Raw genomic sequence first — 12,195 nt, forward strand, 5'->3', positions numbered from 1 at the left:
AACAAGTATTTATTTTCATTGAAGTCAAGAAAGGGTGACTATAAAGTGAGTTTCTGGCAAAACAGGTATCATTGTCATGTTGACGTGGGTTGTTGTCGGCAGCTGGGAAAGTAACTAAAAAAGTAACTAGTAATCTAACTTAGTTACTTTTACAATTGAGTAATCAGTAAAGTAACTAAGTTACTTTTTCAAGGAGTAATCAGTAGTCAGTAATTGGATTACTTTTTCAAAGTAACTGTGGCAACACTGGGCATAGCATACTCGCTAGCCGTCTCGTCTCAGACCCCACGGGTCCTCTGGAGGTGTCTGATGGCCGCCCTGTCCCGTGGCAGTCTGCTCAGCTGCTTTATCCAGGTGCACAATCACAGCTGGAATGTGGTTTTTCTTTATGTGGACACTTTTTACCTTCACATTTTGTTTTCACAGGCTACCAGCTACTTGGATATTGGTAAAGTGATGGGAAACGGGCTGTTAAGGGGCCACGCCTATGCCATCACTGACTCTGACAAGGCTGGTATCAGCAGTCTTCAGTTATTATAGGATCTTTATGAATGTGTTATTTTGATAAGCTTTTTTCATTACCATTATTTTATTAATGTCACTCAGGTTTTGTAAATTTCTATGTATGCGTTCTATATTGTTGCAACGAACCTTTTCTTTACAGGGATCATTGTAATAACTAAATATAATCACATTCTAATCTATTGTAATCTAATAGCATATTCAAATAATCTCAGAAATTGAAATTAATGCAGGCAACAAGCATGTGGGATATGGTAAAAAAAAAAAAAAAAAAAAAAAACCTGTTCATTTAGCAGTTCACTAGCTTGTAGTGCAGTCAAAAAATAAGATGGATGGCTGGATGGAGGCATGGGGGGGAAAGAACACACAAAGAAATCAATAAACAGCAGAGGAGATGAACTAACATGGAGTGGTGGAAAATCCAGAATCTTAAATACTGTGAGGGTCTAATCAGACGGTAATGGTAACATGGGAATAGTCAAACCTCACCCATGGCCACCAGAGGGAGACAGAGACAAGAGGAGAGAAAAACACACAGGTAGAATAAGACGAAAAAGCACAACTCTGAAATGTAGAGAAAACAGGTGCAAAATGAGAACGCGTACAGGCTGCATGAAGTGTAAACACTAAAACAGAACCTGAGTGAACAGAAAACAAAAATCTCAATATAAATCTAAGAAGCTGCCAAACAAAAAAGCACACAAAGCAGGCACGCATGGATCAAGAAAGTATGATACTCTCATCAAAGTACTGTAAATGTTGTTGTCCTTGGGCAAGAGACTAAAATCCCCAAGTGTTTCAACCCCTTGAAATGACACCAGATGTATGTAAGAAAAAGTTGAATATAATATAGTTTTGCCCATTGCACATCTAATCTAGAGACTCCTAATCAAACCACATAAGTAATTTAATGTCATTCCATCTCTCCTGATCGCATATCATCTATTATAATCTAATCTACAGCAATCTATCACAATGTAATCTTATATATAACAGATATATTTGTATGTCCTGTGCACCAACAGCATTTCCTGTGTATTCGTTTTGTGAATTGTTCTGTAATTTATGTTTGTAGCATGGCCCAAGCAGAGGGTCACCCCTTTGAGTCTGGTCTGCTTGAGGTTTCTTCCTCAGAGGGAGTTTTTCCTTACCACTGTTACTCTGGTAAGGTTAGGGCCTTGTCCCACTGGGGAGAGGATTAATTGCGCATGAATTGAGTATACAAATTGCGGGCGTTCGTTGTCGTCCGCAACAAAAATGGCCAAAAATGACAAATGTCCCAGTATGAATTACGGATATATTAATAATATATAGCGAATATATGATGACCAATCACGGGTATATAACGCATGTAGTGAGGAAACTGATCCGACACATTGAGATTATTACGGCAGTATTACGGGTGTATTATGAATGCATAGCGCACGTGTTGCGTGTGCACGGCATCTGCATTGCGGTCATAAAAGAAGCTCACTCGGGTCTTTCGGCATCACTGTTCACACCAACAATACAGGCTCTGGAGCATCTGCTGGACTTGGACAAGTTGATCACAGAGTTAATGTTCATTTTGTCATGTGAGGGTTAACTGCTCATGAGTTTGGGGAGCAGGAGGGGGGAAAGCGCTCGGGGTGTGAGACGGTGTTTTTTTTGGGGGGGGGGGGGTTTGAGTGAGTTGTGGCTAAACAGCAACTCTTCCTTTTGTTGGTGTTAAATAAAAGTCCTGGATTGCAGCAGCTATGTCTTTGTGGATCTACACAGCCGGACCGGCACTGACCAGCAGGTATGTCGCTTTCTGCCACACTTTGGGTTTATGTGACGTGTTTGTTATGCATTCACAGATTGTCAGCAAATCAGCTGCAAAGCAGATGTAATAAAAACGCTTTTATTCGTGGCCAGTTTGTATGCATTCACTACAACATATTTTAGTTTGTGATGTGGACATGATGGGCACGATATATATCTGTTTTACACAATGTTCCGGTCCGCTGCCAAGCTGCAAATCCCCATCAGTTGCGGATATCAGCGGTTAACGGTAGATATACAGCGCATAGAGTGAGTATGTCTTGTGTATGAACTGAGTATATATGGAGTATGTAAGGCGGATGTCATCTGCATTCAGTTTTTTGAACAGCTCAAAAATCCTGGCTGCAGACATGCGTGCCTCTGCGGATGATCACCGACGTGTTCGGATGACGGCCGACTCATACAGGCATATTACACGGATATTGCGGATGTTTGCCAAATATGGGCCAATTTTGTGCGCAATCCTTACGCAAATCCTCCTAAACGTCAGTGGGACAGGGCCCTTGACTTTACTTGTATGAAGCGCCTTGAGGCAACTCTGTTGTGATTTGGCGCTATATAAATGAAATTAAATTGAAAAACTGAATTATGTTTGCAGCTATCCCAAATCAGCATTCAACTGATCGTATTCATGTAATTTTAAAAAACTGAAGAAAAATCTTAACTGATAAATGTGTTGGTGAGATTTTCCAACAACATCTGACTTGTTTATCTTTTGGATGAAAACTTTATATTTACTGAAACACCTACGAACCAACCCAGTTCTACTGGGTTCTACTGCTCATGCTACTAATCTGTGTCCTTGGACATTTTTGTGATTTTCTTATTTTCATCAAATTTTCATCACTACTTTGAGTATTTGCTATTCTGAAAAATTAATCAAACATGTTGCATCTATACTGGAGTTCTTGCATTACCGAAGGTTTAAAGATGGACATTTGTAGCTGCAGTAGTTATGACTGTGAAGCTAATTGCCCACAGTTCTAAAATATTACAACTTCAGTTTACTACAATAACTGTTGTAAAATTGTAGCACAATACTATATTATTTGCTTGGAAATAATCTCATTTTGTAGCCATCATGCTAAATAATTTAACTAACTAGCTAAATTTAACTAGCTAAATTTAACTAACTATGATGGATTAACTAACTAGAATGGATTCCCATTGTAGTGACGTGGCTTGGCTAGGTTAGCTTGTTAGATAACACAGATTAATGATCCAATCTTACTTTAGAACTCAGTGCAAACTATATTGTTCTATTTTTAGTCTGTACTCTTGGCCAGAACATAAATGACATGGTATAGCTAGCTGATGTAGTATGGCTCCTCCCATTTTGCCAATTTTATTATTGTTATCATCATCATCGTCGTCACCTCCAGTTAATTTTAACTAATTAACCTTTAAGTTTATTTTCTGTCTTTTCTAATTTACAGTTCCATTTTTGAGGAAACTGGGTAACAATGAGGTTGTTTTTTGTTTTTGTATTAGTTTAATCTGTGTTTATCTGTCTATATTTAAGGTGAAGAAAGGATCTGAGGAGGTCTTGGTGCTGAGGCTGAGGAACCCCTGGGATTTTGTTGAATACCGCAGACCTTGGAGTGACGCGTGAGGAAGATGATTGCATGTTAAAAGTGAGAGATCATAGATTCCAGCACTTATCTTTTTACATGTGTGCGTCTGCAGAAGTAAAGAGTGGGACATGTGGACAAAGGGGAGAAGGAAAGGATTGACCTGAAAAAGACAGAAGATGGAGAGTTCTGGTATGCAGCAGATACTAAAACATGCCGCCGTGCAACATTATATTATTATATTACATTATATATGTTTATTCACAACTGTAAGTTGTACTTATCATGAGAAAATGCTGTCCTTCCGTCTGTCCATACTGCAAAACCTTTCGCATCCTAAAACTCAAGAACCCCAAAACTCACAAAATCTAAATTTTTGTACATTAATACTGGGAGGTCAAAGCTCTGCCTGCCAAAAAAATAAATAAATAAATAAATAAAAAATCGGGCATTTCTAACATTCATGAGTACCTTTTTACTGAATTTTGGGTTTCAAGTAGGAAATGCGTCAGAAGCCCTGAAATGCTCACATCGCCCACTAGATGGTGACAAAAGCTGCTCAAATGTGTGGCAAGGTCTCGACTGTTTATTAATTTGAGAAGTTAACTTTTGGTGAAAATAAGATGGACTAACAGCCAAAAATCAACTTACAGTTGTGTCCCTTGCCCTTATATATATATATACGTATATAAGAAATGTGTTTATTTAGGATCAGCGCAGACGACTTCAGCAGTCTGTTCAAAATCGTGGAGGTGTGCAGTATGAATCCAGACCTCCTGGTCGACAACAACTTGACTGACTCTCCTTCCTCAAGATCTGCATGGACCATCAGCGAGCATGAAGGAGTCTGGTTAATGGGCAGCTCCTCTGGTGGCAGCCGAAGATACCACCGTGTGTTTCAGCTCTTACAATTACATAAAGTCCACTCTACTTGTTCCTTTCTTGCGATGATGTTGAATTTGAGATTTCTTAGGATCATTCTGGAAGAACCCCCAGTTTGAGCTGGTCCTCACAGAGCGGGACCAACCGGAGGAGGAAGATGAGGATGATGATGACGATGAAGAAGAAGATGATGAGGAGGAGAAGGAGGCTGCAATGACTGCAGAGGAGAAGAAGAAAGCAGAGAAGCAGAAGAGGAAAGCCAAGCAGTGCACAGTGCTGGTGGAGCTGATGCAGAAAGATTGCAGGCAGAAGAGTAAAGTCAACTTCCTCTACATAGCTTTTCACATCTACACGGTAAGAAAAAAATGGCTTCAAATCCCCCCCTCCAAAAAAAACAAAACAAAAAAATTAAGCCTCCGCACATTTATTATGAATAATTTATGACCACTCTTTTTTTTTTACTTTTGCAGGTCCCACCTGAGGTGAGTATCCACCGAGCAACAGATTAATTATACATATGTGCAATTTTATATATATATATATATATATATATATATATGTGTATATATATATATATATATATATATATATATATATATATATATATATATATATATATATATATATATATATATATGTGTGTATATATATATATATATATATATATATATATAATTTTATGGAAAAGTTCAATATTTTTGTCAGTTATTTCAGAAAGTCTAAATTTTCACAACTATTACTATTTAAGGTATATAAATACCATGAATGCCTCAGTCTGGTTCAGCACACGCAACCAGAATCATGGGTTAGAATGCTGACTTGACAGTTGTCCAGAAGACCCTTTGTGACACCCTCCACAAGAAGGGGAATCCACAGAAGGTCACTGATGGAAAGGCTGGCTGCTTGTGGAGTGCTGTAACAAAGCATATTCATGGGAAGTTTGCTGGAAGGGACAGTTTGGTTGGAACACATTCACAAAGAACAGGGATAACTGCAGTCTTGAGAAGTTTGTAGAGCAAAGCTGATTCAAGAACTTGGAGGGGAGCTTTTCAAGGAGTGGACTGAGGATAGAGTCAGTGTATCAAGAGCCACCACACACAGACATGATCAAGAAATGTGTTATTAGTGTCACACTACTGGTGTCAAGTGAGTCAAGGAGAAAAATAGCTGGACTGTTGCTCAGCGGTCCAAACCCCTTGTTACAGATGAAGGTAAATCTTGCATTTAATTTTGAAATCTGGAGTCTGGAGAAAAAGTGGGGAGACACAGAATCGAAGTTGCATGAAGCCCAGCGAGACGATTCCACAGTCTGTGATGATTTGGCGTGCCGTGTCATCTGCTGATGTTGGTCCACAGTGTTTTATCAAGTCTCAGGTCAACGCAGCCATTTACTAGCAGATTTAAGAGAACTTCATGTTTCAATTTGCTGACAAGCTTCATGGAGATGCGGATTTCTTTTTCCAACAGGACTTGGTACCTACTCACAGCACCAAAAATCCTAGTTCAGTCAGACCACTTATGTTTGATCATCATTACTGCGATAGCAATACATACAGTAATTAGAGTTTGGCATCTAGGCTCCCTCTGCCTGTGACTGTCACCTCCATGCCACGCTACATTGAAACAGTAATTTATGCAAAAGGAGCACCGACCAAGTACTGAGTGCACAAATGAACATACTTTTCAGTTGTTCAGCATTTCTCCTTCATAAATCCTTTTTCTTACATTGATCTGATAAAATATTCAAATATTTTGAATATTACATTTTTATCTATTTTTTGGACCAGTAGGCTGTAGTTACCATAATTATAATTAAAAAAAGAATACTTGAAACATTTTAGTTTATAGCTATAATATATGAAATGTTCACTTTCTGAAATAACTGACAAAAAATATTACATTTTTTCACAGTATTCTAATTTTTTGAGATGCACCTGTATGCACTTTAAACTGTGCACTGTATATTATCAAGATAGGGCCCATTAACTGAATTTTAGTCTTTGGTAGATGAACACACTCCAGTGAGTTTCATTATTATGATATAACCAAAATCAAATTAATGATATAATCATCTGTTGTATTCTATATAACAGTTCTGCAGAGGATTTTTTTTTTTTTTTTTTCTACTGCTTTTCTGCCTGTAGTTCCAGGGGACATGTCTAACCTGCGACTTCTTCACCAAAAATAGCCCTGTGGGTCGTTCTAGGAAATATAAAGCTCAGAGGTAAAACATGAGAGAAAACCTGCCTGCGTTCTGCCGTCAGCACTTAATTATACAAAGCTGCACCTCACATTCACTCCAACACAAATAAAATCAGGAACTGGCTGACCAATAATAAATAAAGTTCTTTCTAATCTAATCTCAAATCTAATCACATTTAAAGCCTGTTGAACATAATCTGGATAGAGGAAGTTTAATATCTGCATGTTATAACAATTATAAAGTGATTGGTTCACATAAAAAATGACTTTGTGTGCTGGATGTGCAATGGAACAATGTTTTGTTTTGTTTTGTTTTTGGGATTGTGCAATAAAAGAGAACAGCAAGTGAATCACAAACCCACGGGAGAGCGATCATTCAATTCAGTCGATGTTTTATACACTAAAACACAAGACTGCACAAATACTTAACATGATATGTGATTTCTTTCTCTCAATAAAACTTTTTTATGTGCTCAACTCCATTTGATTTAGTTTCTGGTTTTAATGATGGAAGTTTTTAAACATGGTATGGAAGAAAATAAATCTGATTTATCCAGTTTATGCAGCATTATACACTCTAACTATGGAATGTGAACTTATTTATTTTATGTCAATACTATATATAAAATACTGTACAGAATGTACTTCCACAGTGATATATTTATGGCATTTTTGTTACACATACATACATGAGATTGATTTAAAATAATTTAGGTGACAAAAGTCAATTTCACAATTGCTTGCTCATATTTAGAGTAGAAACAGTTTCACAAATACATCTAAGAATTTATTGTGAATTATTTAACTGATTTGATGTACAAATCAGGATTTGCAACGAACAACACATATATGAAACCAATGCATCTTTTTCTATTTTATTCTCATATTTTATGCAATGCTCATTTTAAAACACCAGCTACATGCTAATCTCACCAGATAATAAATGAACGGTAACATTTACAGAGTTTATTTGTAATACCCATTATTGTCTTACAGCTTAGTACAAACTATATATATATATATATATATATATATATATATATATATATATATATATATATATATATATATATATATATATATATATATTTTTTTTTTTTTTTTACAGAAGATGCTATGTTTTGCTTTAGTGGGGCAAAATTTTATTTTAAAAAGAAAACATACAACGGGGCCTATCTTTCACCAAGTGCAAAGCTTCATGGTTTACAGGTAAAGCAGTTGTGGTTTATATGCCCAGAACACACTTCATGTCAGTTGTCAGGGTCAAAACACATTATCCCTTACGGACACTTAAAAATGAATGGACGCGAGACCAGCAAATCTTTTGTCAGCTTTGCATGCAGAGGGAAGAGCAGTCTCAGAGCAGTCACCACCTCTCTCTCGACTCTCGTCAAACTGCCTCTCTGTGCGTGGCATCTTTTATTCAAACAGACAAACAGAATCAATCAAACAGTGACCTACAAACAGGGCATGATGGTATTGTTAGTTGTGATGATTAGAAGCACACATCCTGTGTTGTTGATAAACCATTACTGGATTCAATTAAAATGTGTTTCATCTGTGAGTTTGCTGTGGTCTGCAGGCCTATCATGCTATACTCCCTTTCCTCCCATCAAACAGTTCAAACACTCTGTGAAACCGACTGGTACACATCAATGCCATTATTTCGCCGTCCTCCTATGGGAACATTCCTCTCTCAAGGCCGAAAACCCAGCAGAGACCTGCAACACACTAATTGGTGCAAAAGATACAAGCATGCATATGTCATGTGAAGCAGAACAAACGACAATATATGATGTGATGTTATATAAATGTGATAGTATATAATTTTTCTAACATAACCCTCCTGTTTGTCGTTTGTCAATAGCAATCTGAATTGCGCTTAGTTTTTACACCTATGGACCTGTTTGTCAAGATAGGGCCCAACACGTCCTATCGAATTTGTTATGTGTCGACGCGGGTTGAGGAGCGGACCTGCGTCTGACGGAACCCAGCGCTAAAATAACCAGAAAGCGGTTCCAATAACAAAAACAATTTATTGTGTCACCCTCTGGTGCTAAACAAAGTGTAGAAACTAAAACAGCGTCATTCTGGTGGAGTGAAGGCTGGCACGCTCTCCAGCGCCCAAAAGGATCGAAGCCCGGCGCTTCTGGACTCACTGTTACCGCCAAACACCCCCCAGGTGGACACGACAAACCGACTCTCTGCGAAGGATAGAAGAGGTGAGGTAAGTCAGCAGTTACAACCAATATCCTTCAAAAGACACACACCATCAGCAACACATTCAGGTCTGTATTTTAAGCTTTATGCAAATGAGCAGCTTCTCACAACAGGTGGAGGATCACTTGTCCGCACGCCACAGCAGTGAGAAGCGAGCTGCACAATTCTCATCACAATTCAAATCTACTGCGTAACAAAATACCAAGTTACTATCAACAAGTAGTCACCAATTAATCACCTCTGATGTGTGCTGACAGCATGTGTCCCTCACCCTTCCTGCTTCACAGGCATGATGTGTCAAACCCAGGCGCGGTCCTCAGCGTCTCACAAACGAACATCACAAGGTCCAGTTCCCGGCAATTCTGCTTGAATCACACATGGCTTAAATGCAGAACGCCATCTAATTATCTGCTTCAGCTGAAAGTCTTTAAGGTTGCATGTGAGCACCATCCACAGGTGCTGCACATGATGTTGATGAGGGTGAAGGACTCTTCTGCCAGCACCTTCTCCACAGACAAATCAGTTTTCATACCACCTGGAGAGCAAAGAAAAGAAAAGAACACCAAACTGTCCAGCCACACCCCCCCCCAACACACAACAGAATTAATATGATAGCTGCCAACTAGCTGGCATGTAGCGCTACAGTTAGCCAGTAACAAACATTTGTTATCCATATTAAGTATTGTCATGAAACTGACTGCATATAACATACAGTTGATAAGGCAGAATTTTGTAAATTAGACTAAATTTCTTGGCCACTTATACTGATTGGCCAAGTGGTTAGTGCGCTTGGTTTTAGTGCGAAAGATTCCCAGTTCAAACCCCACCACTGCCGCATTTCTCCAAATGTGGAGTTGCATCAGGAAGGGCAAAACCTGTGCCAATTCAGCATGCAGATGATCCACCTTGGATTTGCTGTGGCGACTCACAGTGCAAACAAGGGAGCAGCCGAAGGGACTTCTTCATTGGACAAAATCTGCTTATTCCTGCATTTTCCTTTGCTTCCCGTCTTTGTAATAAAAATTGGTTGGAAGACAAACAAATGTAAATGACTATGTTCTACAGGAGCATGTGGAGGAAGGTGCATTTGGATCCAGGTAACTATGTCCTCGTGGTCTCCACCTATCGACCCAACCAGCCCGGAGAGTTCTTTGTCCGCATCTTCGCCAAGACTGGAAACACTCTGGGGTAAGATGAACAGAAATCATCTCAAAAGATGGAAACATGCAGACACTACACTCCTACAATACATCAGTGGCCAGGGTTCTAGCTATGACCATTTTAGTGCCGGGTAAATTATGTGATCATAGCTCGTAGCTTCGGGGGGCCACAGGCCCCTGGATCTGGGGCCCCCCAAAGCTATATGATGTTATACCGTTAAAACATTCTTGGCAAGCCTTATTTTAACTCATTTTCTGTGGTTTTAGATGCATTGAACACAAGAATAATAAACAAAAAATGATATTTATGTTGTAATATATGCAAAATCAAAGTTATTTTTTGCATGTTTCTGTCAAAGTCTAAGCTAATAAATTAAATAACATTGAAAATGTTAATACATTAATATTTAATGGACATAGCATTTACTTTATTCTTCAAAAATGACACACAGTAGCTTTTAATCCAGTGAAGCAGGCAGTTTTTCTTTTATCCTGACAGTTTTGTTTTTTTCATTTTGAGTGGGATTGCATAACGTTTTCTTTTTAAACAATATAACACCTATTTGCCTTGTCTGAACAAGACCTGGACCTGGACTGATTTGTCAGACCTGCTGTTTTAATTGAAAACCTTTATGAATCAGTTTCACTTTCCTCTTTCACTGGCACTTTGCCCCTCCCCTCCTCTCTCTGTATCCCCCCCCTCGTCTGATGTTTTTCAAACTTGGAGCTTTTTGGAAACACGAAGCCTTTCAGCTGTAAAATAAACCAATTTTCTGAATGTATCTTCAGATACAGATACAGAAGGACCTGGATTAATGGCAGTTTTTTATGGCAGTTTTTTTTTTCTTCAGTTCAGAGCAGAGACGCTGTTTCCAGCTGCAGCCACAAAACGCGCTGAATCTCTGATCTCTGCTGTTTGCGATTTGATACAAAGAAAATGAGAAATATATTTCTTATTACTTTAATTATTGGTTTAAAATTGCAAAACTATGACTCTATAAGCATGAAATATGATTGAATTGGTACATTTGCAGCAACATTTCGTTTCATTTTTCAAAAATTCTGTGCTGGACAGCACAGCCAATTTGAACTCGTGAGCTGAGCAGCCCGGCGCCGCCCACCGTGGCTAGAACCCTGTTAGTGGCCTGAACGCTTACTGACACCCAGTGGAGAGCACAATTATGCTAATCTGCTAACAGCTAATTAGCAAAGCTAACTTTTTGGTTAGCGGATTAGTTTTTCAGTTAATTTTGAAAACCATCAGAAGATTAATTATCTTCTGCTAAATTTAGTACTGCTCACTTTCAGTCCACTAGCATTTCTTTGCTGGCATAGTGAGTAAGACCGAATGGTCACAAATGTTTGTAAATCCTAAAACCAAACATTAACTCCTGTCACGTGTTTTGTAACAGCCAGGCTGCTGTAAGGAACTCAGCCGTGCCCCAGCAGAAGGGGGCGGACTGGCTGCCACTGTTGCTGGAAAAAAAAACCAAAGAAAGAAAGAAAGAAACAAACAAACAAAAAACAAACAAACATAATTTGCTTTCAACATACAGCAACTCAAAGTTTTCACTCATGGTCACAACACCAAACAAACTACATTCCTTGAACTATAAAAACGCAACAAACCTAACACTCCTAAACTAACATGTACTACAGTAATAATAATAAAAACCAAGCAAATTCCGAACTCCCACAATGCATTGCTGCAATTCTGATCAACAGTGTGTCTGCTTTAAAAGACAGTGTGTGTACATGCCATCTTTTACCTTTTTTTAAGTAAAAAGACACTTATTTTTGGAGTTAGATTTGTCTCATTAATACCTGCAAATGCA

General features: G+C 38.5%; 1 protein-coding gene across 1 annotated transcript in view; it reads left to right on the plus strand.

Annotated features, from left to right (window-relative positions):
• The window catches only part of capn12 (calpain 12), a 64,175-nt gene that overhangs the window by 27,048 nt on the left and 24,932 nt on the right, over positions 1-12,195 (plus strand). The window contains 10 exon segments of the mRNA XM_034168721.1: positions 249-354; positions 427-510; positions 3,848-3,933; positions 4,012-4,025; positions 4,028-4,088; positions 4,606-4,787; positions 4,870-5,132; positions 5,249-5,260; positions 6,923-7,002; positions 10,266-10,388. Of these exon segments, the coding sequence (XP_034024612.1) occupies positions 249-354; positions 427-510; positions 3,848-3,933; positions 4,012-4,025; positions 4,028-4,088; positions 4,606-4,787; positions 4,870-5,132; positions 5,249-5,260; positions 6,923-7,002; positions 10,266-10,388 (1,011 nt within the window).

This window comes from Thalassophryne amazonica, chromosome 4 (genome assembly GCF_902500255.1).
Source record: "Thalassophryne amazonica chromosome 4, fThaAma1.1, whole genome shotgun sequence".
Classification (NCBI taxonomy): domain Eukaryota; kingdom Metazoa; phylum Chordata; class Actinopteri; order Batrachoidiformes; family Batrachoididae; genus Thalassophryne; species Thalassophryne amazonica.